At 49.8% G+C, this 27,904-nt stretch overlaps 2 protein-coding genes across 4 annotated transcripts; one reads left to right on the top strand and one right to left on the bottom strand.

The window, feature by feature from the left end:
- The first annotated feature begins 870 nt into the window (after window positions 1-870).
- Window positions 871-27,191, top strand: ITGAD (integrin subunit alpha D). 3 transcript variants are annotated; one of them, XM_070484535.1, is made up of 30 exons: window positions 871-1,026; window positions 2,878-2,983; window positions 5,138-5,241; window positions 5,373-5,443; window positions 5,564-5,678; window positions 8,581-8,711; window positions 9,340-9,485; window positions 12,714-12,867; window positions 12,967-13,117; window positions 13,427-13,500; window positions 14,766-14,895; window positions 15,006-15,148; window positions 15,342-15,482; window positions 15,576-15,785; window positions 16,492-16,622; window positions 16,742-16,899; window positions 17,772-17,926; window positions 18,187-18,318; window positions 19,161-19,234; window positions 19,465-19,606; window positions 21,073-21,186; window positions 21,300-21,379; window positions 21,488-21,571; window positions 23,882-23,960; window positions 24,121-24,228; window positions 24,332-24,409; window positions 24,609-24,722; window positions 24,862-24,963; window positions 25,222-25,332; window positions 26,988-27,191. In XM_070484535.1, exons 1-30 carry the CDS (start codon window positions 981-983, stop codon window positions 27,189-27,191), a joined length of 3,588 nt encoding a protein of 1,195 aa, XP_070340636.1. In that variant the 5' UTR covers window positions 871-980. The 3 variants fall into 3 exon arrangements, with proteins under 3 accessions (XP_070340636.1, XP_044602757.2, XP_070340637.1); XM_044746822.2 differs by lacking the exon at window positions 26,988-27,191 and adding an exon at window positions 25,818-26,209; XM_070484536.1 differs by lacking the exon at window positions 8,581-8,711 and having other exon boundaries at window positions 890-1,026.
- COX6A2 (cytochrome c oxidase subunit 6A2) lies at window positions 27,132-27,865 on the bottom strand. Its single transcript, XM_014842333.3, has 3 exons — window positions 27,705-27,865; window positions 27,370-27,506; window positions 27,132-27,259 (listed from the first exon to the last, which is right to left on the bottom strand). Exons 1-3 carry the CDS (start codon window positions 27,775-27,777, stop codon window positions 27,176-27,178), a joined length of 294 nt encoding a protein of 97 aa, XP_014697819.1. The 5' UTR covers window positions 27,778-27,865; the 3' UTR covers window positions 27,132-27,175.
- Between the last annotated feature and the right edge of the window lie 39 nt (window positions 27,866-27,904).

The following is a 27,904-nucleotide window of genomic DNA, read 5'->3' as shown; positions in this document are numbered from 1 at the left end:
ACATATATACTTAAAATAATTTATGCCATAGTTAGGGATTTTGTCGTATAGTCTAAACTTCTAAGTGTACTCCTGGGCTTTTATACATTGGACCTTTTTTCATGTTTCTGGAAAACATTCAGTTATGCTTAATTGTGTAATATTTAAAACACACAGAAAATTACAGAGAATAAATAACAACCACTCATTCATTTACCCCTCCCTGATTTAACAAATGTTAAAATATTGTGTTGAATGTTAAATTTAACAAATGTTAGTTCCCTCCCCACCTCACCAGAGGCAATCACTCTTTTGATTTCTATCTTCATAGATTAGTTTTGCCTGTTCATATGAAAGGAATCAAACACTATGCATCCTGGTGTCTGGCTTCTTTTACTTATTATAAGGTTGAGATTCATCCATGTTGTTCTGCAGATCTGTTACTTGCTGCTGACTACTAAGTCCATTGTGTGAATTTCCCAGTTTGGTTATCCATTCTCCTCTTGATGGCGTCTGCTTTTTTAAACAACGCCCTCACCCGTGCCCTTCCTGCCCCCACACCCCTGACACTGTTATCTGAGGTGGTGGTCTGCCTCTTTCCAGGCTCCATCCACATGGTGGAGGCTCCATAGCCATCTGTTCTGCCCTTCCACTCATATGCAGCCCGGTTTCTGAGGCTACCAGGGACCCACCTGAGAGCTTCCAGGACCCGTTGGGTACCAACTGGGCCTCAAGGGCTGCGGTAGGGTGGTCTTCTGGGACAGCCAGGCCCTGAAGAAGGAAGCCGGATTCCTGGAAGTCACAGTGGTGGGGGAGTATGGGGGATCCTCCCCAAGGGTGTGTTTGACCTCCTGCCCCTGCCTCTGTTCTATGATTAACCAAGGACTTCCTCACCGTGCCTTCCTCCCACCCTTCAAGGCCCTGAGTCATTATTTTAACTCTCCCCCAAGACACTGAGCACCTTTCCGTGCTCTGTTACACAGCGCTCCACTTCTCCTCCAATGCACTGCTCAGCGATGGCCTTTGAAGTTATGCTTCTCCTGGGTGGTGAGTGGGTATCCTCAGGGCTAACAGAAGCCTGGTGGGGGGTCTCTTTTCTGCAGGGCAGGCTAGCACCTGGTGGTCAGCTCATACAGCTCTCAAGAGGAGCTGGAGGCAGGGAAGGGGCGTAGTGTCCAGGATATGGTGTGGAAGGAGGAATGGCCTGGAATCTGGGGAAGGGCATGACCTGAGCAAAGGTGAGGGAAGATGGGCTCGTGGGTCATGCTTGGATGGAGGATGAGCTGCCTCTCCGTGTTCCCCAAGGCTACCCTCCTTCCCTCCCTCTCGTGGGGGCCCTGGTGTGGGTGCTGTGGGGGTGAGAGGAGTCTGCCTCAGAACCCTGGGAGGGGAAGGCCACAGAACACGTGAGGGAGGGAAAAGATTGCGGAGCCTCTCCTTGTCCTTCATTTCTCCCAAGTCTTGATTTCAGGTAGGCTTTTCCCCTGCTGCTGAGAGAATAGCGCAGAAGTTGAAAACTGTATAGGACCACATATGTGTGTCATTTAAAAAGTTAGTCTTGTGTCAGTTAAAAATCAGATTTCACACAAAAACCCGATTCCAGCTTCTCTTGAGAAATGGGAAGGTCTGGCAGCTCTGGGTACTAGGGCCTGGGAATGGCTCCCTCCTTTAGAAGGGCCACAGCTCTAAGCGCCCAACATTCCTGGTGCTCATATTCACCCACTTCATTCACTGAGGTTACCTGCCAGGCCCCTGGGGCACTTGAGTCGGAGACCCTCGGTATCCTGCTACTTGTCAGATCATAGGGGCTGCTTTCAGACTCGGAAACATAATGATTCTTTGAGAGGAAGATGCAGGATGTGAGGCTCCCTTGCAGGTGGCCATTGTAGGGTCTCAGCACCCTAAACATCTGGTCTCTTCTCAGAACCCCAGGGTTCAGGTGTCTGGACCCTCCCTGTCACTGCCTGGTCTGATGCTTGACTTCCTTAGAGCTTCCTACTCTTGAGATGGGACCTAACTCCTCAATCCAGAGACAGCTGGGAATTCTGGGAGGAATGGGGAGGAAAGGTGGCCATTTGGGAGCCAGGTAGTCAGAAAAAGCCCTTGAAATGTAGGGATCTTCTCCTGAGGCTTTTGAGCTTAGCCACCAGGGAGGGTAATGTGTTCGGTCAAGGATCAGGAGAGTGGGTTGGAATCCCAGCTGCGCCAGTGACTTATTGTGCAGTTCTGGACAGCCAACAAATAGTAATTAGTCACCTGCTGAGGGCCAGGCATTGTACAGGCACCGAGACAAGACAGATGCTGTCCTTGCCTCTCAGAGCTTGGTGCCAAGGGAGGGGGACATGGGAAACACATAATTACAAATAATTAATTGCAGAGTTCTAAGTCTGTTCCCCAATTTGGATGTTAGTGTCTTTGTATAATGAGAAGATGGAGCAGGACAGCCTTTAAGCGGGATGACCATACACTCTGGTTTGCCTGAGGCAGTGCCAGTGTCCCTGGTGTCATTATTAACGGTACCCCTTTCATTCTCAGAAGGTCTCGGTTTAGAGAGTAAACTGTACAGTCACTTTATATTTAAGAGACATTCCTGATCTAATGTACCAGGTGACTGGCCTAATTTCAAATTGTGGGTGTCCTTTAAAGTGTCCTTGATGGGGCATTTCTCCAGATTGTTGCCCTTTCCCTTGTGGTTTGATTCCTTTTGAGGGAGGCAGAGAGATGGGAACCATACAGAAGGCAAATCAGGAAACAAAGACGAGAACACCCTTCTCCTGGGCAGATGGGGAACCGAGGCTGGAGTGGGGTGGGCATCAAGACCCCAAAAAGCCAGGGGTCCAGAGAAGACAGTTGGGGTCTCTGACTTTCCCTGCCACCCCGCCTCCCTATATCCCTCAGTCCTGGCTTCTTGTCACGGATTCAACTTGGATGTGGAGGAACCCAAGGTCTTCCGGGAGGATGGAGCCGGCTTTGGACAGAGTGTGGCCCAGTTTGGCAGATCTAGGTAGGCTCCCCTACTCCCCGTCATCCCCCTCCCCTCAGCCTGCAGGCAGGTGGCTGCGCGTGGCACACCCAGGAGGTGTCCTGGAGGGAGGGCAGCATGGGTGAGGCCCTGACAAGGACTTCTCTGAGGCCTCTGACACACTGCTAACCACTCACAATCCAAGGAAGGGCCACGAACTCTGGGCAAGACATGCCTTGGGAAGGAGGCTTTGAACCTGCCCGAACTACGATTTCGTCTTTGCATTTGTGTTTTGTAAGTAAAGATGTGCTGGGGGCTTGGAGCCTCGCCTCACACACTGCCCAGCTCTTATTGCCTCCTGAGGAAGAGTTCTCAGCAGCCTGTCCCCTGTCCCCCACCCAGGGACCCTGGCATGAGCTGGGCAAGGTCAGGGTCAGTTGTTTCCAGCTCATCCAGTCCTGTGAGGGTCTGCACTGGGTCTGTGAGTATCCCTGTGCCTGAGGGAGTGCAAATAGGAAACACCAGGACAGGTAGAGAGGAAGAGACCACAAAAGAAAGGAAAAACACTTTTTCCAAGAACAAGAGGCCCTGCCTTTTAATTTTACATCATGACTGGCAAATTATGTACTTGACCCTGCTTCTAGGAACTCACATTCTCAGGTGCCAGAGACAGAGACCCAAGGAGTTGAAGCCACAATGTGATGCAAGCAGAACCAAAGTCTGGGAGGCACAGAAAGGGAGAGATCAAACCCTGGAGGGAATTCCAGGAAAGCTTCCTAGAGGAGGTGGCTGAGAGCATGGGAAGTTTCAGTTGGCCAAGAAGGAGTGTACTGAGGTCGCTGAGTCCTGAGTGCACATCCTTCCCAGCTGGCAGGCTGGAGACATGGAAGCAAGCGCCAGGCACCAGAGTTTCGTTTTTTTTGAAATATAACGCAAAGACCAAAGTGCGAAAATCGAAAAGCTCCAACTCAATGAATTCTTCATATGTGTGTACCTAGATAACCACTACCTAGATCAAGGTGTGGAGCATCTTCAGCCCCCAGGCCCCCCCAACCCCTGTTCCCTTGGGCCCCTTCTGATCCACCAACGCTCAACAAATCCAGAGATACCCACTGTCCTTCCTTTCTCACCATCAATTTGCGTTCAGGCCCAATTTCTTAAAAAATGAATATAAAACTACTGATGGACCACTATTCACCAGTATTTACAAGAAAGTAAGTAATATATACTGGATAACATTCTGATTGCTACAAAGTTCTTGTTTTTCCTGGTTTCTGCTGAATTGTAATCCGAATACTGAAAAGACTGAAATTACGTGGAAGAATGGGTTGGTGTAAAGAGAAACATGCAGGTCAATAGTTTAAGACTAAAAGTTTGGTCACCCATTTATGCCAGCAGGTCCCGTCTCTAGCCATCTGCTTGCATTTCCATCAGCAAGTCTACACACACAGGGATTTCAGCTTTCTGGGAAGAAATGGCTCTCTAGAAGGAAACTTGAAATGCCAATTTAACAAGACTTGCTTGGCTAATTAATTAGAATACGCCAGTATTTGTCTAGTTTTCTCACCTGAGTGGAGAGGTTGTTGGTAGCGACAAAACTTTTCCAAAATTAAAAAATTCTCTCCTCTCAAGGTTTTGCAAATAAACTGTTGCATTTATGTGACTATAGATAGAGATATGGATTCTGATACAACTGCTTTAAATGGTCCAATTTAAACTGCTTATGTTATATTTAAGTTGTTCAATTAATTATGAATCATCTATTTGTTCTGAAAGCTTATAGCTTCAAGAAGTTTTTCCGCTTGACTTGAGGTGATCTGTTCCTTAGGTTGCTCAGAACGATGGCAACCCCGAAACAAGCGCACTCACACATGGTTGAGAAATGCTGTTTTTGTTTTGAATAGCTTTATTTTTGGTGAATGTTAAAAACAAAACAAAACCCAAACCACTTGTATACATAAATACACATGTATTTATGTACACACACACACACACAAATAAACCAAAAGCCCAGCATGGTCCTTCAGCATTTGTGAGTTAAATTCAGGTCTTGGTTTTCAAGTAGCCTCACACGTGGCAAAAGCTAAGAGCTTCCCTCACAGTCTCGCTTTCCCATTGCACGGCGAGACTTCCTTGCTGGAAGCTCCCAGTGCCCCCCACCCTTCCTGCAACTGTATGTCATGGTTGTGCCTTCAGATTCGTGGTAGGAGCCCCCCTGGAGGTGGTGGCGGTCAACCAAACAGGACGGTTGTACGAGTGCGTGGTTGCCACCAGCCGATGTCAGCCCATCTCGCTGCACAGTGAGTGACTTGACCCAGGACCTGGGTCCTCAAACCTCCACCTGACTGCCTGCTCCTCAAACTCCAGCCCAGTCTCCTTTCCTAAATAAGAGTGTGCCTATGAGTGTGACCATGTGTGTCTTCCCTCTTAGCACCCCCAGAGGCCGTGAACATGTCCCTGGGCCTGTCGCTGGTGGCCTCCGCCAATCTCTCCTGGCTGCTGGTGAGTTTTCCTGGGTCACAGGAGAGTTGCGAGGGGAGGAGCCAGAGGCAGCTGGGGCTGGGGGAGAAGAGGAGGGGTGTGTTCTGGGGCCCCCTTGCCCATACAGGCCTCTGCCTCCAGGTCTGCGGCCCGACCAGTCACAGAGCCTGCGGGGAGAACATGTATGCAGAAGGCTCCTGCCTCCTGTTGGGCTCGCACCTGCAGATCATCCGGAGGGTCCCCACTGCCCTGCCAGGTAGGTCCCTTAGAGATGGCAATTCTGTGTGGAGCACATGCTGGCACTGAGGAGTGCGCAGAACTTCCACCCTGGGTCTTGGCCTCCTGTGCCCATGGTTCCTTCCCAGAGGCCTCAACAGGCCCAAGAGGGGCTAAGAGTACGGTCTGGCCTGGCAGGGAGGGCAGCTCATGGCAGGAACCCTAAGCTGGTCGAGGGGTAGATGTTCTGATGGGGCAGAAGGGAGCCCCAGTGTGCTGGCTGCAGGAGACATAAGGATCTTACAGTTGTCAACAGCTGCAGGGACACTTCTCGAACTTTCAGAGGAAGGGCCTGGGATGGTGAAAATGTGTGGTGAGGATGATGGATCCAGGGATCCAAGAAGGAGGCAGTTCTGGATTGTTCACTGCTGAGCTGCCAGGAGTCCTTAGACTAACTCTTACCCTTCTAAGGGGAGCGAACGATAGAGCCATGGAAAGTGTGATGCCAATTTTACCAGCACTGATGTCTTCCACAGAGAATGGCGCCTGAGGACACAGCAATGGCATCTCTCTGAGAGTTAGTCTGCATAAGTTTGTCTTCTGTGTCCTTGGGCAAGTGGCTTCATTTCCTGGGCCTTAGTTTCCTCATTAGTAAAATGGGGCTTAATAATTGAGGTGATTATGAGGATTAAAAGACAATATATATATAAAATGTTTAGATCCCTGCCTGACACATATATGTGATAGCTGAGGACCATGGGTTTGGACTAGGAGGAAGATATAGATAAACTATCTCATCTGTGGTATCAGAGGGAAAAATGGCCCCCAAGTGAGGGCCAGAGGCCACTCAAGGTGCTCACGGAGAACAATGCTTTGGACCAGAAAAGCCATGATGCCAGGCATGGTGGGCTTTTAGCCAAAAGTCAAGCAGCAGCAAAAACACCCCCAGACCAAATTGTGAGAGCAGAGTCTACAGAGGGGACAGGGAGAGTGGAAAAAGGGTCTCCAGGACTCCTGGGGGTACTATGCCCCACCTGGGATGTCTTTGCAGCCAGGGCAGGGAATGTGGCATTTAAACACCAGGAGGTAAATGTCTTCTCTTAGATATCACCAGGGCTGGTGAGGTAAGATGCCTGATGAAAATGGGACATAGGCGCGTAGACCTGGGCAGGCAAGGCAGGTTTGAGTAGAAGTGGAAGGGACTGTGTGCCAGGCAGTGCTGGGTGTCTGGTGTGCCTTACCTTATTGCATCCTCGTAAGACTCTGGGTGGTGGGCAGGATGATCCTCATTTTACAGATAAGAAAACTGAGGCTCAGAGAGGTGAGTTTCCATTGGTAGGAAGTGGTAGAGCCCAGAGCTTGAGCCAACCTTGCCTAACTGGCTTGGTCCTTTTTCAGAAGGCACTCAGCTACAGCCAGGTGCCTGCTGTTGGAAGCCCAGTGGATACAATAAAAGCAGCAAAAAACAGAAGTGACATTATGAGGGAGGTTGCCACAGGCCTGGCCTGAGAGAGGATGTGGAGGTTGGTTTTGTGTCACAGCTAAAAAGTGGGCACAAGTGCAAGATGTGGTGACAGGGAACTCCAGCTACCCAGCTATGGGGAGATTTCAGGTGAGAAGGGGAGCGCCTGAGGGCTCCTTGGCCTGCCGTGTAGATGGCTGGATGTCCTGGTCATTGAGGAAGCAGGGAGGGAAGTGAGCTTCCATTTCTTCTCAGCACTGGTGAAGCAACAGCTGTTTGAGCAGGTGGGGTGGGGCAGGAGTGAGGAGTGAGGGGAAGGCATTTTTGCTTCAGTGGCCAGAGGCAGCTGCTATCGCAGCTCGGCATCACACCTCAATGCTGTGATGGTCTGATCTCCCACCGCCCTGGGAGCAACACAGGATGTGGGGTGCTGGTGGAGGCACTGACTGGGTCCTGCACACAAGCCACAACCCGCCACGTGAGTCCAGGAACAATCTGAAATGTCTTGTTTGGTTTTGCACATATGGTGTGTCTTTCCATTATCATGTGAACTCCATGAGGGCAGGGATGGTATCTTTTTTCAAAAATCTATGGTCTTAAATCAGATTTTCCTGGAAGGAGACTCTGAGGCTCATTTGGGAATGTTCTCAGGAGCAATACCTGTGAGAGTGTGAGGGAAGCGGGACTGGGCAGAGGGTAGACTGCAGAGCAATCAGAACAGAAGCCTCAGTCGACCCACAGGGAGCTCGGAGCGTTGCCGTATATGGGCTGCTCCCAGGAGCAAGAGGTGTAAGTGTGGGCAAAGCGGCTCCCTCTTGACTGGGGTGATGCCTGGGGAGGGACTCAGCTGGGAGCCATCGACAGTAAACTCCCTGCAGCTGGGAATGAGCGCTGCTGTCCTGATAGAGGTGGATCTTGGCGGCACACCCCAGCATCCCTTGCAGGTGTGTCCTTGGGCCTAGAACAACGCCTGGCACAAGGTGATGATGGTGATAATGGCTACCCCTTATGAGGAGGGGCAAGTCTTGTCTTGAGCACTTTATGTACAGATTAATTCTTTTTATCCTTGCAGTAATCCCATGTGATAGGCACTATTATTATCCCCATTTTATGGATGGGGAAAACCTAAGCCCAGAGAAGTTATGTTAACTTGCCTGAATTTACCACTAGTAGGCGGTGGAGCTGGGATTTGAGCCCAGGCACATTGGCTGAAGAAAGCACACTCCGAACCACTTGGCTAAATTTCCTCCCCCTTTTCCAGGCCTTGTGGGAGGAGAGGAGCAACAGGGACTCTGCTGAGGGGAGGAGGGGCTGGGGTAACATGTTTGGGCCTCCTCTGCGGAGGGTTAGAAACCCAGTGGGGACTGATCCTTATGCCAAGAACGGCCCTCTGACTGTGTGGAACAGGAAGGGTTTCTGGGCCCCAAGAGAGGGCTGGGACCACAGGTACATCTCTGATTCCTCCCTCCCATCTCTGCAGAGTGTCCAAATCAAGAGATTGACATTGTCTTCCTGATCGACGGCTCTGGCAGCATTGCCCCGAGTGAATTTAAGCAGATGAAGGACTTTGTCAGAGCTGTGATGGGCCAGTTTGAGGGCACCAACACCTTGGTGAAGACTGGGCCCCCGAGGCCTGGGGAGTGTGCTGTGGGAGGGTGTGCCTCTGGGGAAGGTCCTGGGAGGGGGCCTGGCATCCTGGGGGGTTGGCTCAGTGGACCCTTGCCACGATGAGGCTAGGGTCCAGGGTCAAGATTGGTTCCAGAGGTTCCCCCATGGTATGTCCCCACACGCCACAGGAAATACGATGTTTTTCTGTTTTATGGGAAATTTGAAGGTAACTTGGCCAAAGAATTGATGATTTTTTAATTATGTTTTCCGTGTAACTCATGATTTATTTATTATTTTATTTCCCAGTAGTGTATATGTATGTATAAATTCTTGAGAAGTAAGGAAATACAGTCTACAAATTGACTTCGCATGTTATAAAATTAGAAAAAAACTAAGCTTAACAAATATTGCAGTCGGCAAGGTTACTCTTTGTAAACTATGAAAGAAACATTATTTGGTTTCAATTTTCCAGTTTTCTTTTTAGGCCAAAGTTTTTTCTGGGTTTCAGTATATTATTTGTAGGGCCTCCAAAACACATGGGATATGGTTTGTAAATCCAAAATTATTCCAAAATAAAAAGTTCATTAAAAAGCAACTCCTGAGCCCTAGGCCCTCCTCTTGGTCTTTGCAGTTCTCGCTGATGCAGTACTCAAGTGGCCTGAAGACCCACTTCACCTTCTCCAAATTCCGGAGCAGCTTGAGCCCTCTGAGACTGGTGGATCCTATCGTCCAACTGCAGGGCCTGACATTCACAGCCACGGGCATCCTGGCAGTGGTGTAAGCGCTCTCTCTTGCTGCCTGCAGATACGCTGCCGCATGGCTTCCTCATGCTGGTCTGTAGGCCCTCTCCTAGGCTGAGGGAGGCTCTGGGGAAAGGGGCTCAAAAGGAAAGTATGGGGGCTGCGGGCAGAGTCCTCCCTGGAGTGTTTCTGGCTACCTTGCTCACTGCGTTCCCCCGACATAGGATGGGACTCCTCTGCACCTGTTTCCCCCTGCCTGGCCTTGGATTGGCAGAACCCTGAGCCTACCTGGGGTAGCAGAGGCCTGGGCTTTGCTTCAGACACATCTGGGTTCCCCTCCTGGCTCTCCGCTTGCTACCTGGGCCACCCTGGGAGTTACTGACTCTAAGCCTCAGTAAGATGTCAAATGAGGACAAACTCACAATGTAATTGGAATGACTAAATGGGATAAATGTGTGAGGTGCTTCTGCCAGATAAGTGGTTAGGATTTATCCGGAGAATGGTGCAGTCTCTCTTTACCTCCCTGGTGGGGACTCAGGAATTGTTGCCAAATGTCTTCTATGTGCCTTTCACCCCACCCACCTCCCTCCATTCCCTCATTCTTCATCCATGTGTGCCCTCTACATTAACTAGGCGCTTACTATATGCCTGCCCAGCATTGGGTGCTAGGTGGTTCATGAAGAAAATGGCTTAGGTGTTGGGGCCAGAACAGAAGAGGATTCTCACAGGAAGGAGTTGGGCTGAACGTCTGGGATCCTTTTTTTTTTTTTTTTTTGAGGAAGATTAGCCCTGAACTAACATCTGTGCCCATCTTCCTCTATTTTATATGTGGGATGCCTGCAACAGCATGGCTTGATAAGCAGTACATAGGTCTACATCCAGGATCCGAACCGGCGAACCCTGGGCCGCCAAAGCAGAATGTGTGAACTTAGCTGCTGCACCACCAGGCTGGCCCCAAACACACATCCATCCATTTCTTTTGTGTTATTTTTTTTTCTATATTCCTTTTTTTTTTGAGGAAGATTAGCCCTGAGCTGACATCTGCCGCCAATCCTCCTCTTTTTTGCTGAGGAAGACAGGCCCAGAGCTAACATCCATGCCCATCTTCCTCTACTTTACACGTCGGACGTCTGCCACAGCATGGCTTGACAGCAGTGCCTAGGTCCACACCCGGGATCCCAACCGGTGAACCCTGGACTGCCGGAGGGGAATGTATGAACTTATTGCACTACCGGGCTAGCCCCTAGGATCCTTGACTTCCTTGACTCCTGGGTGCTGCAGTAGGGGTAGTGCTGGAGGAATGCTGAATAAGGGTACTCCTGCCAAATGCACCCTCTTCTGGGTGGCTTTTCTGCCTTGAACACTGGCCGCTTGGGACTGGACAACCACGAGGAAAGCCTCTATTCCTTAAGTTGACAGTCACACTGGAGGGGCATCCCTTCCTAGCTGCTGAGGCTCCTCCTAGTGGTGGACGATGGTGTGGTTCTCATCCACACCTGTCCTGCTCCCCATCGCCCAGCACAGCAGCCTCCCCGCTCCCCAGAGCCAAGCCCAGCTCAGGGCTGGGCTCAGCCCCTTCCTGCCACTGACTATTTTTTAGAAGTTTCATTACAGAAAAGACAAAATGGCAATAACATTAAGGAAAGCTTTGAAAAAAAGTATTACCTACAGTCTCTTCAGCCAACCACCTCACAGTATTTTAGCAACAAGAAGGGATAAAGACAAATGAATAGATAAATCCCACCCACAAAATATGGTGTCATTTCTATCCTTGCCTTTATTCAGACATATTTTATTTTTGTTTAAACATTGGTACCTGAGCTGTTGCCAATCTCTTTTTTTCCTTCTTCTTCTTCTCCCCAAGCCCCCTGGTACATAGTTGTATACTCTAGCTGTGGGTCCTTCTAGTCTTGCTAGATGGGACGCTGCCTCAGCGTGGCCTGAGGAGCGGCGCCATGTCTGCGCCCAGGATCTGAACCAGGGAAAGCCTGGGCCACCAAAGCGGAGCACAGGAACTTGATCACTCCGCCACGGGGCGGCCCCGAGGCGGCCCCGAGGCATATTTTATATGATCACAATCAGGGCAGTAACGTTTTTTCTCCTTTAGGTTATATGAACCTGTTCCATTTTTCTCTACAGGTTTTATTGTTTTCTTTTGAAATGGTTGTGTGCTTTTCTACCAGGGGGCTGAATCATAATTTGAAAACCCCCTTCCCTAATGTTGGACATTTAAGTTGTTTCCACTATTCTATTTACCACCTGCGTGTTATTTGGCATGTGTGTGTATTTATTCTGAGTTTGTAGAACTACATGAGCGTATAGTTACATTTTTAATCGTTGTAACAGCCACTATAGAATTATGCTCACCTGTGGGCCATTCACTGTTGTAACAGCTTGACCTCATTTAATCCTCAGAATAACTGGACGCTGTTTGTCTCAGTTATCTACTGTTGCCTAACAAACCAGTCCCAACTTTAGTGGCTTAGAAAACAACTCTATTATTATTTTTCAAGATCCTGGGGCTCAGCTCGATGGTTCTTCGGCTGTTCTTGTGTAGGGTCTCGTGTGGCTGTGGTCAGGCGGTGTCTGAGGCTGGAACATGAGAGTTTTGTTCACGTGGCTGCTGCCTTGGCAGGACTGACTGCAAGGCCTGGCTCAACTGGGATGGCTGGGCCTCTGTCTCCATGCGGCCGCTCCATGGGTTACCTCCAACAGGCTAGCTGGACTTCTCTTGTGGTGGCTCAGGGTTCCGCAAAGTGCAAAAGCTACCCAGGCTTCTTAGGCCCATAACTGGCGTGGTGTCACTTCCCTTGAACACTACTGATTAAAGCAAGTCATAAGTCAGTTTCCATATGGGAAGGGAATCAAGTATGTCTCATTGGGGGCCATCTTCGGAGACCAGCTATGGCTCAGTTGTTATGCTCATATTGCATAGAGAGAAGCAGAGGTTCGGAGAGGTAAAGTAACTTGCCCAAATGTGTCTGACTCCAAAGCTCTTACCTGAAACATACTGCCTCCTGGGAATGAGGTTTTGTAGTGGATGGAATTTTGGGAACAAGGAATGTGAGTACCTTTATTATTGGTCTTACTAATTACTGTCAGTATGACTTTCAAAAAGGACTGAATTGATTTCTTAACATGCCTAACAGAGTCTGAGGGTGCCAGGACTCCTCAGTCTCTCCAGATGAACTTCTAGTGCTGCAAATGATTTCTTTCTGGAATCAATCCCATCTTGGTAGAGTCATCTCCCTTTCTTCCCTGACAGGAACGAACTATTTCATAGTAAGAATGGGGCCCGCAGAAGTGCCAAGAAGATCCTCATTGTCATCACAGATGGGCAGAAATACAAAGATCCACGGGAATACCGCGATGTCATCCCTCAGGCAGAGAGAGCTGGCATCATCCGTTATGCCATCGGGGTGTGTACTATTCCTCACGGCTCCCCCAGACTCAGCCTGCACCTCACCCAAGCAGAAAGGCTGGCAGGTTCCTCCTCCTCAGCTGCCTCTCTACTGCAGGTGGGAGATGCTTTCCAGGAACCCATTGCCAGGCAAGAGCTGAACACCATTGGCTCAGCGCCCTCTCAGGACCACGTGTTCAAGGTGGACAACTTTGCAGCACTCGGCAGCATCCAGAAGCAGCTGCAGGAGAAGATCTTTGCAGTCGAGGGTAAATGGGGAACAAGCTTGGGTCTTGGAATTGAAAGGGTCCCAACCCAATTGTCTTCCACAGTCCTGAGGTCCATCCCTATTCACAGCTCACCCAAAATTGTTCTCCAGAACCCAAGACCTGAGAGGGCGCTGAGCCAATGGTGTTCAGCTCTTGCCTGGCAATGGGTTCCTGGAAAGCATCTCCCACCTGCAGTAGAGAGGCAGCTGAGGAGGAGGAACCTGCCAGCCTTTCTGCTTGGGTATTCTCCTCCCTCTATTCTGAATCCTTGTGGTCTCTGGGAGCTTAAGCGACCTGTTTCCCCCACAGGAACCCAGTCGAGGACAAGTAGCTCCTTCCAGCATGAGATGTCACAAGAAGGCTTCAGTTCAGTACTTACGACGGTGGGTGGAGCATGCGCTTGGTAAACAGATCTCAGGCGCCAGCCCTGGGTTGGGAGCTAGGACCCAGAAGTAAATAAGCAAGCAGACCCTGTCCTCAAGTTCACTGTCCAGTGTGGGAGAGACATACAGATAGTATATGTAGGTGCTGAGAGCACAGCAGATAACAGTATAGCCAAGGTTCCTGCTCTCAGGGAGCACATATCTAGTGGGAGAGACAACAAACAACAAACAAACAAAAGACTTTCACATTCTGCTCAGTGTTGGGAGGGAGAAAGAGAAGTGATCAGAGGAGGCCTGAATGGTGAGAATGGATCAGCCCTGGAAAAATCTGGGGAGAGATTGCTCCAGGTAGAGGAAAAGGCAAGTGCAAAGGCCCTGAGGCAGAAACAAGATTACTGTGCTGGAGAGCTAGAAGGGCCAGCATAGCTGGAGCAGAGTGAGTGAGGGGCAGTGTGTGAAGAGAGGGCCATAGAGGGGAAAAGGGCCAGACCAAAGAAATGACAACATGGCATGACCTGTCTGAAAGTAGATGTGTATTCAAAATATCCAGAAGGATTTTAGGGGCAACCAAGGGGGATGTAGAAATGAAACAAGGTTTGCCATGAATTGATCACTGAAGCTGGGTCATGGGTACGTATGGGTTCATCATACATTTCCTTCTACTTTTGTATACGTTCTAAATTGTCCATAATCAAAAGTTTAAAAAGGCAATAAACAAAGTATGCGAAGGATGAAGCCCCCATGGCTCCCTGAGGGAGCTGCAGAAGGATCTCACAGGGGCAGTGGCTCTGAGGTTGACTCTTCCAGAGAGGAGTCCAAGAAAAAGAGAAGAGAGAGAAGTGTTCAGGCCAAAGGCTTGATATGTTTTGGAACAGAGGGTGACTCCACAGGTTTGCCTGGGAAGGATCCTAGATGCCATCCTCGGGGACCTGGCGTCAGGGAGCCATCTCAGTTTGCCAGCAGGATGGTGCTCACATTTGGCTTTAAGGAAACCTAACCCTGGGGCAGTAGAAGATGGAGCAGAGGAGAGTAAGCTAGGAGGCAGGAGGGGCAGTAGGTGAGAGGCAATGGGCCTGACTGGGACGGTGGCAGTGGGGATGGACTGAGGGAAGTAGGGAGTCAGGGACACCGAGGCTGCTGGTGTGGGCTTGGGAAGGAGGAGGAGGAGAATTCCAAATAATTAGCAGAGTCCGCGGCAGACATTGCTTTGGACTAGGCTGTCTTCTCACTCCAGCCTGCTCAGCCCTGGAATCCTTTCCTCTCAGGATGGGCCAGTTCTGGGGGCTGTGGGAAGCTTTGGCTGGTCTGGAGGTGCCTTCCTATACCCACCAAAGACGAGCCCCACCTTCATCAACGTGTCTCAGAAGAAAGAGGACATGAGAGACTCTTACCTGGGTGAGAAAAGGCTGCGGCTGGGGGGACAGGCGGGAGATGAGCTGCCTGGGAGGGGCAGGAGCCGGGGGGGCGGGAGGAGAAGCCTTTGTGCTGAGGCCTGGCCCCCTCAGGTTACTCCACCGAGCTGGCCACTTGGCAGGGGGTGCAGAGCCTGGTCCTGGGGGCCCCCCGCCATCAGCACACCGGGAAGGTTTTCATCTTCACCCAGCAGTCCAGGCAGTGGAGGCCAAAGGCTAACGTCATAGGCACTCAGGTTGGTGTGGAGAAAGCACGAGTAGAATGCGAGGGTGGCAGGGTATCCAGGAGTGGAGAGGGCAGACAGGGAGGAGATGGAGGGTTTGGGGCCCATGGTGGGAGGTGCTGGTGGATGGGCAGAGGTGGGACCTGGCCCAGAAGGGGTTCCTCTGGCAGGGGCGCGCAGGATGACTTCAGGCTCTGCCCTGCAGATTGGCTCCTACTTTGGGGCCTCCCTGTGCTCTGTGGATGTGGACAGAAATGGCAGCTCTGACCTGGTCCTCATCGGGGCTCCCCACTACTATATGCAGACGCAGGGGGGCCAGGTGTCTGTGTGCCCCTTGCCCCGGGGGGTGAGTGGCTGATGAGACCTGGGCTGGGTGGGGCCTGGGTGTGGTGTGGAGGGGTTGCCTGGGTTGGGGCCTCACACTGTTTTTGTGCTGCAGAGCGCCAAGTGGCAGTGTGAGGCTGTTCTCCGTGGGGAGCAGGGCCACCCCTGGGGCCGCTTTGGGGCAGCCCTGACAGTGCTGGGGGATGTGAATGGGGACAAGCTGACGGACGTGGCCATCGGGGCCCCAGGAGAGCAGGAGAATCAGGGTGCTGTCTACCTATTTCATGGAACCTCAGGACTGGGCATCAGCCCCTCCCACAGCCAGGTGAGGCCCCCTGTCTTCAGCCTCTTCTAGTTCCACCTCCTTTCCCATGTCTTGGATTCCCCCGATGCTGCCTCGCACCACAGGCCATAGCAGCGGCCATTCCCCTCCTCCTTTAGTGATTTCCTTCCCTGAATTTCACCAGGCCCAGCCAACCACAAATTCTCTCTCTTCTCTCCTTTGGCTCTAAACAGACTTCAATCTTTTGTGGGGAGCATAATAGTTAAGAAATCACAGGCCCCCCGGTCAAATGCCTGGCCAGCCATGTTAGCTATGTGGCTTCAGGCAAGTGACTGATTTAGCTCTGTGAGCCTTAGTTTCCTGCTCTGAAACATTAAATGATAAAGCAGCTCCATAGGCTTCTTGCAAAGATAACTCAGTGGGAGCACTAAGTACTCCATTCACCAAATATTTATGAATGAATATATAAATGATGAATAAATGAATCTATTTTAATCCTATTGTTATGCTTTTATTTTGTCATTAACCTGCACCCTCATGATGACTTGGACCAGAAAAGCTCCCCTCCCTCGGTCTGGGGCCCGTGAGGTCCTCACTCTGCTTGCTCTCCGTTCCTACTGCCGTGTCTCTCCTTTTCCATTTCTTCATTTACATCTGCTTTTGTTGCAGTCTCCTCTCCAAATGTCTCTTCTCAAATCTTTCTGATCACTCCCTTTGACATCCACTTCTCATTTCCCTCTCTGGCCAGCGGATCACAGGCTCCCAGCTCTCCTCCGGGCTCCGGTATTTTGGGCAGTCACTGAGTGGGGGTCAGGACCTCACCCAGGATGGACTGGTGGACTTGGTCGTGGGGGCCCAGGGACACGTGCTGCTGCTCAGGTGACGACTCCCCACATCCCACCCTTGCCTGCTGTGTGTCTGATTCCCCAAGCTGCCCGCTCCCTTGTTCTCCTCCCAGAGGACAGAGTCCTGTCCTCAGCCTCTGCATACACCCTCAGGAGCCTGCCAGTGCTAAACGTGGGAGTGGCCATGAGATTTATGCCCTCGGAGGTGGCAAAGGCTGTGTACCAGTGCTGGGAAGAGGTCCCTACCACCCTGGAAGCTGCAGATGCCACAGTCTGTCTCACTATCCACAAAAGCTCACCGGACCAGCTAGGTAAGTTTCCTCCCAGTGGACCCTGTCTTTTACCCTCCTGGAGGCCCCCAGCCCATCCTCAGGACCGAATAGGCCCAGGAATCCAAATCTCATCTCCACATCCACCCAGCTGCTGGTGTCGGAAGCCTGGGTCCCCTCTGTCCCCCTTTTCCCATACCCAGGCCTATAGGTTCTGACTCCAGGATAGATCTGGAATCTATCCGCTTCTCTCCACCAGCTCCAGCCACTGACTCCCTCTACATGGCTCCTCTTTCCCACCTAGACTTTGGGTTGTTCCATCTGTTCTTGTACCCTCTCACCCATTCTCCACGCAGGAACTAGAGTGATTGGCCCTAAAATGCAAATCTAGTCTCCTCACTTCCCTGCTTAACGCCCCTCAATTCCTCCCTTCTTGCATTTATAAAGACCACATCTTTCCCTACAATCCCCCCCTGATTGGGCCCCTCTCTGCACTCCAGCCTCACTTCATCCCGCTCCTCTCTACTCCATACGCTTTTTGTACATGGGCCAGCCTCCCTCTCCCTTCTGGTCTTAGCCACTCTTCCCAGAGTCTGGGACTTTCTCCTGCTCATGCTCCAGGTTGGAGTTCAGAAGGCCCGTCCAGGAAGGCATCTCTGACCCCTAGGTCAGAGCATCCTGCCCTTGCATCGACCTGACCTTATGCCCCACATGCTTGTCTGCTTTCCTAGGGTGTGGGCTTCATGAGGGCAGGCACCGCATTTCTCTATGTTCTTCTCCACATGTATCCTCAGCCCCTGGTACAGTTCCTGGCACAGAGAAAGTGCTCAGCAAATATTTATTGCATGAATAAATGAAAACAACATTTGAGATTCTCTTTGACTTTCCATCTTCCATTCCACCTTCCACTTCAGGTGATGTCAAAAGCTCTGTCATATACGATCTGGCATTAGACGCAGGCCGTCTGATTTCTCGTGCCATTTTTGATGAGACCAAGAACCGGACTTTGACTCGAAGAAAAACCCTAGGGCTAGGGGATCACTGTGAAACCGTGAAGCTGCTTTTACCAGTGAGAGCTTTGGGTTCTGGGAAAAGGAGAAGGAGGAGGATCCCAGGGCCAGCCTCTCACATCCCTGCTCCCTGCTGAGTGAGATGGGAAGGGTGGGGAGATGGGGGCTAGACAGAGGAAAGTTGAGACCAGAGAACCTGGCTCCACAGCTTGGATGGGGCACTGTCTGACAGCGGGGAATGGATGCGGTGGAGGAGAAGCCCCAGGGGTAGAAAGTAAGGAAAAGGATAGTGGGTTCTTGAAAGCCCATTCTCTCTCAGGACTGTGTGGAAGATGTGATGAGCCCCATCATCCTGCGCCTCAACTTCTCCCTGATGGGGGAGCCCAATCCTTCACTCCAGAACCTTCGCCCTGTGTTGGCCGTGGGCTCACAGGACCTCTTCACTGCTGCTGTGAGTCTTCCCATGGAGTCCCAGGGTTGTGCCTTCACTGTGTAGAGACATGTGTGCTTAAGAACCTACAGTGGCTCCCACTTGCCCACCGACCACATGACGTCCAAAATGCCACCACCCAGTTACCAAGGCCCTGCCTAGCTGGGACCCCTACACACATCCCAGCTGGTTATCTACTTTATCCCAACATAAACTCTCTGGTTCTCATTCTGCAAATCCTTCCCAACTTTTCTCATTCTTACCTCTGTGCCTTTCTCCATGTTGTCTCTCTTGTTTGGAAAACATTTCCTTCTCTCCACCTCAAAGATCGTCTCTAGTCCCCAAAGCCCCAGTCTTATCTCCCTCTCTTTTGAAAACCACACTCAATATCTGTCACTTCTTCTCTGGCCTCCTATTACGTCATGGTGATACCATCCAAATATCACATGACTGGAATCCTAGCAATCTGCATTTACTTCTGTGGCTTTCTTGGAATTGTAGGTTCCTTGAATGCAAGAACCATGTCTAATTCACCTGTAGTTTCCACCTTTCCTAAACCCCCACCCAACCCAGAACCTGCCCCATTATTCACGCTTAATAATGTTGTTGAGTAGTTGTTCCAGTGTGAGATGGATTTGACTCCTCAACTAAACTTTGTGTTCCTTGGAGCCAAGGATCTTGTCTTCTCTTCTTTTATAGTCTAACTGCCCCTCCCCCACTGCCCCACTCCTTGCCAGTGTCTAGCACAGTGCTGGGTTCAGGGGGGTGCTTAGTAATACTCAGTGTTGATGAGTGTCCTAATGAGGGGATTGGAGATGGATTAAGACATGGATGGGAAGAGAATATATACCATTTTGCTGCAGCTCCCCTTTGAGAAGAACTGTGGGCAAGATAATCTCTGTCAAGGCGACCTGAGTGTCAACCTCAGCTTCTCAGGGTGAGCTCTATCTTCTTTCATATCCAGATCCTCAAGCTTTTGGGTGTCCCATCCTTATAGGATGAGAAGTGCTTGTGCTGCCCTTTGGCTCTCCTAACAAAGACATGGTTTTCATTGGAATGTTATCAGCCCAGAGCTCATGAGTTCTCACAGTCCTTCCCCGGCCCTTGATCCAATTCCAACCTATCTCCAATGGAGTCTTTTTCCCATTCTTGTCCTTCCTCCTTCAGCTTGCAGACCCTGGTGGTGGGGAGCTCCTTGGAGCTCAATGTGATAGTGACTCTGTGGAATGAGGGTGAGGATTCCTATGGAACCATGGTCAACTTCTACTACCCAGCAGGGCTGTCCTATCGACGAGTATTAGGAACCCAGGTAAACAGCTCCTTTGGGCTCTAGTTGGTTGGGACCCTTCCCCTGCCCTGGGTTATAGTAGGTTTCTTTGAATTCTTCTATGATGAAATATAAAACACATACACATACAGAGAAAAGTGCATAAAGCACTTTTATGCTTTATGTATAGTTTAATGAATAATATTAAGCAAATGTCTACGCAAGTAGCATCCAGGTCAAGAAAAAAACACTGCTAGCACCCTCAGAAGCCCTCTCACTATGTGCCTGTCCTTATCATAACCTCACCGTCTCCCCAAAGGTAATCACCATTCCAACTTTGTGATAATCAATTTCTTGTATTTATTTATAGTTTTAACACCCATGAGAATATCCCTAGAGAATGCTGTTCAGTTTTGCCAATATTTGAGCTTTATATAAATGGAAACATGTTCTAAGTTCTTTAGTGTCTTTCTTCTTTTCTCCAATATTATGTTTGTGAAATTCACCCCTGTCGTTGCTTGTGGCTGTAGAACATTCTCATTGCTATATAGAATCTCTTTGTATGACTATACCACAATTCATTTACCCATTCTACAATTGATGGTCATTTGAGTTGTTTCCTGATTTTGGTCATGACCATTCTTGAGCATGTATCCTGGTGCACCCATGCATAATATGTATGTACCACTTGTGGAATTGCTGGATCATTGGGTATGTGTATCTTCAATTTTAATAAGTAAAGCCAATCCATTTTCATCTACTTACACTTCCATCAGCAGTGTATGAGAGTTCCTGTGGCTTTCCATCTATTCTAACACTTGGCATTGTCAGACTTTTAAATTTTTGTCAATCTGGGGGGTGAGTAATGATATTTCCTTGCAGTTTTAACTTGCATTTCTCTAATGAGGCTGAGCAACTTTTCATATATTTCCTAGTCATTTGGATTTCTTCTCTTAGGAAGTGCCTGTCTCAGTTTTTTTCTCATTCTTCTGTTGAGTTGTCCATCTCTTTCTTACTGAGTTCTAAGAGTTCTTTACATGTTCTGGTTACTAGTCCTTTTCCAGTTATATATGTACGAATAGCTTTCCTGATCCTGTTGCTTGTCTTTTCAGTCTCTTTATAGTGTCTTTTAATAAACACAATGTTTTAATTTGATTGTGGTTGATTTTTGCTAATGTTTTCCTTTGTATTTAGTGTTTTTGTGTGTGGATCTTGTTTAAGAAATACTTCCCTACCACAAGGTTATGAAAATATTCTGCTATATTACCTTCTAAAAGCTTCATAAATTTTGCCTTTTCACATGTAAGTCTTTAATCCAGTTGGAATTTATTTTAATGTATGGAGTGAGGTAGGGATCCAATGTTTTTCCAGGTTTTTTGGTATGGGCCAATTTTTCCAGGACCATTTATTGAAAAATCTGTTTTCTCCTTACTGCTCTGAAGTGTTATATATAAAGCCCACATATGCATGTGGGTAACTTTTTAAAATTCAGTCTCCTCATTTGGAAGAGACCCCATCACCGCCCACTGCGCCTGGCATGTGAGGGAGTGCCTACTGGAAGTGAGGGCCTGAGGAGCACCAGCTGTAACATCAACCACCCCATCTTCCAAGAGGGCACTAAGGTCAGTAGTCCCTCCCAAATCCTTGTCACTCTTCTCCTTTGTCCTGACCCATTTCCTTCCCTCACTCCCCTATGACCTTCCTTATCCCCATTCCTTCTTTCTTCTTCCCTCAGGGCACCTTCATTGTCACATTTGATGTCTCCTACAAGGCCAACCTGGGAGACAAGTTGCTTCTGAGGGCCAATGCAAGCAGGTGAGCCCAGGCCAGGTAGGATGTGTCCCTCACCCTCCAGTCACATGCCCCAGCCGGAGACTCCTTTCCTGGATTCCTTTCCAATTAGGTTCCCCTCTCTCTCTCCAGTGAGAATAACAAGCCTACAAGCAGCAAGACTACCTTCCAGCTGGAGCTCCCAGTGAAATATGCTGTTTACACAGTGATCAGCAGGTGCTTAATCCCCAGCCCTCCCCTTGGACCTCTGACCTTCCTCTAAGTACCTCCTCCTGCAGCCCAGCCTGCTCTTTTGTGGATGGGTAGCTAAGCTAGCCCCTCTGATTCCTCACATGGGAATACTTGTGACCAGTCATATATCTATACCATAATACCATATACCATGGTTCTTGCTTCTTCTCTGATGAATTGGCCTGCTGGTGAGATACACCACTTTGCCACCACTTTGTGTTCCCTCCTCTCTCTCCAAGATGCAGGCTTCATTTAAAATGAAGTCAATCCTTTCCTTTGTGCTAGACACAAACGTGCTGAAGCAAAGCCACCAGATTGAGATTGAGGCTTTTCTGAGCACTCTGAAGTGGGGAGCTTATGCCCAACAGGATATGGTCTGTCACTACACAGAGGAAAGAAAAGGTCAGGTTTTCACAAAACTCGGAGGACAGCAGAGGTGTGAAACTGTCAGAAGGTCTCTCAGAGCCCAAGGCCGAGGCAGGCCACAGGAAAGGCAAGTGTAGAGCTGCTGGTCTGGGTTCTGAAGGTGGGTTGAGGGGCAGGGGCAGGCTAGGCTGGAGGCAGAGCAAGGAGCCCCACACACCTGGCTAAACTTTAGAGGTTTAAAGAGTTGGTCAGAAGCTTATAATATTGCCATGGGACAGGGTTTGCACTGTTGCTGCTGCTGCTGCTGATATACAAATTTTTAGAAGAACTAGTAAGGTGGGGATCAAGCAGTGTCATTCCCCTTCCAAACTCCATGTGTGAATTTCCCCTTCTGTCCTTTGAAAATACTAAAACTTATAATAAGAGCTTATAGTCATATATACTTATGATGTGGCAGCCATTGTCTTAAGTACTTTACATGTATTTACATGCACTTAATCCTTCTTATAACTCTATAATATAGTTACTGTTATCCCCCTTTTTACCAACAAAGAAATCAAGAGGTTAAATAACTTGTCCTGTCATTCACCTGGTAAGTGGCAGAACCAGGAATCAAACCCAGGTGGTCTGGCTCCAGAGCTTGTGCCCATGGGCCATATATTGCATACCTCTCCAAGAGCTGGGAAAGCTGAGTGATTTACTCAAATATGAAAAGAGGTTTAGAACAGGAAGATTTTAAGTGAGAAAACTGAAGCAGAGAGAGAAAGGGCTGGGGTGGAGAGCAGAGAGGAAGGCTAGCATACTATGAGAAAAAAATAAGTTTTAACATTTATGGCACTGCTACAAACCTCATCACAACTCTATTATAGGTAGGCACTATTATTAGCATCCCTATTTTACCGAGAAAGAACTGCAGGGCTCCAGAGAGGTCAAGTAGTTTGCCTTAACTTACTCATATAGGAAGTGGTGGAACTGAGATGTGAACCCAGGTGGTCCGGCCTTTTGTTCTTAATCATCAAGCTGACAGTCACATCTGTGGGGAAACTGGGGGACCCACAGTGTTTCTCTGTGGCTGGCCTGGCTTCTGTATGCTAGTTGCTGGTGAAACCTGCAGGTCCCTCTGCTTGTTTGCCTGATTCCACTGAGACGTTAGATGTTAAACTCTGGGAAGGCAGAGATTATGGCTCATTAACTGGTGAATCTCCGGACCAAGCACACAGCCTGGCACATGGTAAATCTTTGTTGAAGGAGGCCATGGAGAGATGGATGGATAAATGGATAGGCGGATGGATGAATAGGTGGAAAGTCACCTGCAGCCTGGAATATTTATCTCCACTCCACTCCATGGGCTTATGTTCATACACTACATTCCCTCACATTTACTTAACTGCCCCAGGATACCCACATCTCCTTTCCTCATTCCCATCATGGAGGGGCTTGCACTCCACTTTTTCTTGATTGACCTAGCCATCATTCCCTGGAGTCCCCTTAGACTTATTTGTTCTGGCAACAGCCTCTGCAAGCATTACCTGAGGCCAACCACACCTACTAGAGAAAGCAATGTGAACACCTTTTTCCCATGGGAAATGTTTAAATGTTATGAGAAGTGATGTTTAAGGTGGAACTTTAAAAGAAAATTTCCAGTAGGGGAGTGGGTAAGAACATTCCAATCAGAAGAAAAAGCTTGAGCAAAGTCGTGGGGCTATGAAAGAACTGAGGTATCAAGGAACGAGCTACCAGTTCTGGGTGACCAGGGCAAAGGACATAGGTGGAGAGGAGCTGAAGCTGAGGCTGCAGAAGCACATGGGGACCATTACTATTTCCCTGAGTCATCTATCTGCTGGGCCCACCAGAACCTCGGCAGCAGACTGGGGCACAACCAAGGATGATCCCAGGGCTGTTTTTCCCCAACAAGCCTTCTCTCCCCAGGCAGGAAGAATCCACCAAGTACTTCAACTTTTCAACTTCCCATGAGAAGAGCAGGAAAGAAGCTGAGCATCGATATCGTGTAAGGCCAGGGAATCTCCATGTCTGCCCTCCCATGGTGCTGTTAACACTGGAAGCTGTAGGAAAAGATGGAGAGCAACCGAGGGCTGGTGCCAGGAAAGAAGTGGGATTTGGGATGCTGCAGGGACCACAGTAATGCACTCTGTTTCAATTTTCTGCAGGTAAATAACCTGAGTCAGCGAGATCTGGCCATCAGCATTAATTTTTGGGTTCCCATCCTGCTGAACGGGGTGGCTGTGTGGGATGTGGCTGTGGTGGCCCCTTCGCAGGTACCTGCCTTTCCTCACTTTCCAGGGTTTGATCCCACAGTACCTCACAGGCTCTTACCAGTGAAATTTTGATCATTCTGTGGCTATTTCTCTCTCTCACTAGAGTCTACCCTGTGTGTCAGAGAGGGAACCTCCCCAGCATTCTGACTTCCAGACCCAAATTCCAAGGAGTCTCATGCTGGTGAGAAAGGCCCTGGACTCCCACTGCAGGGCCAGCTATGCACTGGGGGACAGGGAGAAGAATTGCTAGGTTTCAGAGCTACATATATGGCCTGTAGTTGTTCATCTGTTCCTCACCCAAAATCTGACAGACTTCATTTTCCCTTGTGGTTCCTGCCTAAGTTAAGGCCCTCCTCAACTTCATTCTTCTCCGTCCCTAGGACTGCTCCATTGCTGACTGCCTGAGGTTCCGCTGTGACATCCCCTCCTTCGGTATCCAGGAGGAACTTGACTTCATCCTGAAGGGCGACCTTAGCTTTGGTTGGGTCAGCCAGGTGTGTAGGCCCAACAGCAGAGTGCCTTCCCTGGATTCAGGTGGCGCCTGATATCTCTGTGCTCATGCGCAAGACAGGACATTTCTAACTCTGAGCCTTCCCAGAGCTAGTTCCCCAGCTCCCTCCCTCTCTTTTGCAGATATTGCAGAAGAAAGTATTGGTCGTGAGTGTGGCCGAAATCACGTTCAACACATCTGTGTATTCGCAGCTTCCAGGACAGGAGGCATTTTTGAGAGCCCAGGTAGTGGCTGTGTGGTAGGCAGTGGTCAGGCTGGTAAGAGGGCTCCTGATGCTAAATCTGTGATGCTGGGTGGGAGGTTCACAAGCCTGGAGGAAGGAAGGATGAAGGTCCCTCGGCAGGAAAGCTGTCCCTAAGCCCATGAGTGCTTCTGTATCTCACCCAGGGCTTGATGAAGGGGGGATAGGGAGTTAAAGGTTGGGGAAACTGGGAAAAATCTGGGACAGCAAGAGGCCGAACACTTTCTGATCTCCAAATCAGATGGAGATGGTACTAGAAGAGTATGAGGTCTACAATCCTATCCCCCTCATTGTGGGCAGCTCTGTGGGAGGATTGCTGCTGTTGGCTCTCATCACAGCTACACTATACAAGGTGAGTGTTTTTATCCCACTCGTGACACCACCAGCATCTGACCCAAGCCCTCCCACAGACAGGATGGTACAGTAGGAAGAACTCACTCAGTGGAGTCAGGCAGGACTGGGTGCACATTTTGGCTCTGTCTTACTCACTGTTTAATGTCAGGCAAGTTGCTCAACCTCTCTGAAACTATTTCCTAATTTTTGAAATGATAATAATGCCTCCATTACCGAGTGGCTGAAGTGAGACAGAAATGAGGCGAGGGTACGTACACAGGCCTTCCTGACTACAGAATCTATGCTTTTCTGCTGTAGATTATGTGTATAACTACTGTGCTTGGCACAGAGTAGATACTCAGTATGATAGCTGTTGTTTACCTAAGTGTTCTGGCACACAAATACAAGTCAGCTTAGGTCCCTTCTTCTCTCTCAGCTTCTTCCTGCTCCCAACTTTGTTCCCTGACCTCTTACCCAGCTTTTCTGATTTACTTCCCCTCATAGCTTGGCTTCTTCAAACGTCAGTACAAAGAAATGCTGGATAACCAGCCTGAAGACACTGCCACATTCAGTGGGGAGGATTCCAGCTCAGAGGCCCCAAATCCACCTTTGTACTAATAATCCACTTTCCTGTTTATCTTTGCTGCCATGGGCTGTCTTGCCTTAGACCACAAATCTACTACTGTGGGAATAACTCCTGCATAGACCTGGACTGGCCTGAGCAACTTACCAGGTGCTAAGCCACCTTCTCAAGGCATCGAAAGATTTTTGTATTTTTACATATCTGCCAAACTTCTTCAGTGATGACCCACCTTAACAGAAACAGGCATGATGCCAGCATGAATTTTCATATGTATAAGAATCGTCACATTAAATGAAAATGATGTTTACACACATTTTCCTTGTATGAAAGAGCTCTAATTCAGGGACTGGCGTGCTGTTCTAAGAAGAGTTGGGGGAACCTACTTGTGGTATAGAAAGCATTCTCTCACTTTCTCAGGTGACTGGGGCCTGTGATCATCTTTTCTTAATGGTTCTGTGAGTAGTGTCAAGGGAGGCGGCCAAAGGAAGCTGTGTGTGTATGTTGGTCGTGATTTTCAGCACAGGCTTCAGGCTCCTTGGTAATGGCAAGTGAGCAGACTGTCCTAGGAGGTGAATGAAATGTTCAGAGCTTGTTTGAACCAATGTCCCCCTTGAATGGAGTCCCCAGAAGCTAGGAGAGCTGGGCTTCCAGAAAGGCGCATCTGATTTCCCAAATTAATACAGAAGATCCATTAAAGGTGGTCACAGAGAATGCCTGCAATATTCCAAATCAAGGATTAGATCATGAAGGCTCACACATAGGGCTGTAGATCCTACGTTTGAAATCAGGGTTGTCTCCAGATAGCTGGAATTCCCACATGCTGTCAGTGTGTGTCAGGCAAAAAGTGGTACTTGAGGGTCTGCAGCTCTGGGTTCCCATGGGGCCTCTCATGAGCTGCCTGAATTTAAGTCATTTAATCTCTGAGAATCTCAAATTCCTCCTCTGGAGAACGGGAACCAAAATTATGTCTTGTTCCCAGAGTTACTGTGTCTGTGAAAGCCGTTTGTTTACAGCCCAGAGCCCTAATTATTAATAGGTGAGAGAGAAGCAGCAACAATCTCCTACCTGTTCATCAAGGATATTCCCCCTAGCACCTTCCAAACCAAGGCCTTGGGAGGAGCACATGGAGCGCCAACTGCACTTGTGTGGAAGCGCCCAGTGGGAGAGCCACCGACGCCGCCGGCCCCCCGCCCCCGACGTCACCCTGTGGTCCCCACGGAACCTGCGGACACTCACAGCTTCTACACCTTTATTGCACCTGGGGGCGGCCACCCGGGCCTCAGGGCTGTTCGTAGCCCGTGGGCAGAGGGTTGACGCGGGGATTGTGGAAAAGGGTGTGGTTACCGTCTCCCCAGGAGTAGGGCTGTGGAGAGAGGAAGGGAGAGCGAGTCGTCAGCGCTGTCCAGGCCTTGGGGTCCCCCCGCACCCCCTTGCCCGCCCGCTCGCTCCCACTCCGGTGCTGAGGCCTCGTACCTTGGTGCGGATACGGAGGTGGTGGTAGGCGATGAACTCGGGGCGCTCGCGGTGGCCCGCGTGGAGCCAGGAGTTGAGGGTGCAGAGGGCCACGCTGGGGAGCGCCAGCACGAAGGTCAGGAGGCGCCAGGTGCTGGCTGCAGCGGGAGAGGCAGGGGTGAGAGAAGCGGCGAGGGCCTTGGAAGGACTGGGGAGGAATTGGGGGTGGGGCGGGGGGGAGGGGGAAGTTGACTGGTTGGGGGTGTCGCCAGGACCCTGGAAGGCCCCAGAGTGGGATGGGGGGGACGGGTGGGCAAGGTCAGGAAGCGACAGGGTAAGGCCCCAGCCCTACTCACCTCCTGCCCCTCCATGGTCTCCCTTGGCTGCACTGGCCAAGCCCCGACTCAAGGACCTCAGAGGCAGAGCCATTCCGCGAGAGAAGCCGGGAACCACAGACTGTCCTTTGACTCTCCTTCACTGAGGCCTACATTCTCCTCCCCTGTTTTTGGGCCAATCACCTGTTGAGTATGTAATATGGGTGGCTATTTTTAGGGGT

This window comes from Equus asinus, chromosome 14 (assembly GCF_041296235.1).
Source record: "Equus asinus isolate D_3611 breed Donkey chromosome 14, EquAss-T2T_v2, whole genome shotgun sequence".
NCBI lineage: Eukaryota > Metazoa > Chordata > Mammalia > Perissodactyla > Equidae > Equus > Equus asinus.
The sequence above is the reverse complement of the archived record's forward strand: the minus strand, read 5'-3'. Positions and strand labels throughout refer to the sequence as shown.

Coding starts and splice junctions, on each gene's coding strand:
- COX6A2 (XM_014842333.3), bottom strand. CDS start 27,777: ATGGCTCTGCCTCTGAGGTCCTTGAGTCGGGGCTTGGCCAGTGCAGCC. Junction 27,507..27,704: donor AGACCATGGAGGGGCAGGAG/GTGAGTAGGGCT, acceptor CTCCCGCTGCAG/CCAGCACCTGGCGCCTCCTG. Junction 27,260..27,369: donor ACCTCCGTATCCGCACCAAG/GTACGAGGCCTC, acceptor CTCTCTCCACAG/CCCTACTCCTGGGGAGACGG.
- ITGAD (XM_070484535.1), top strand. CDS start 981: ATGCACTGCTCAGCGATGGCCTTTGAAGTTATGCTTCTCCTGGGTG. Junction 5,679..8,580: donor GGTCCCCACTGCCCTGCCAG/GTAGGTCCCTTA, acceptor CCATCTCTGCAG/AGTGTCCAAATCAAGAGATT. Junction 24,964..25,221: donor AGGCATTTTTGAGAGCCCAG/GTAGTGGCTGTG, acceptor TCTCCAAATCAG/ATGGAGATGGTACTAGAAGA.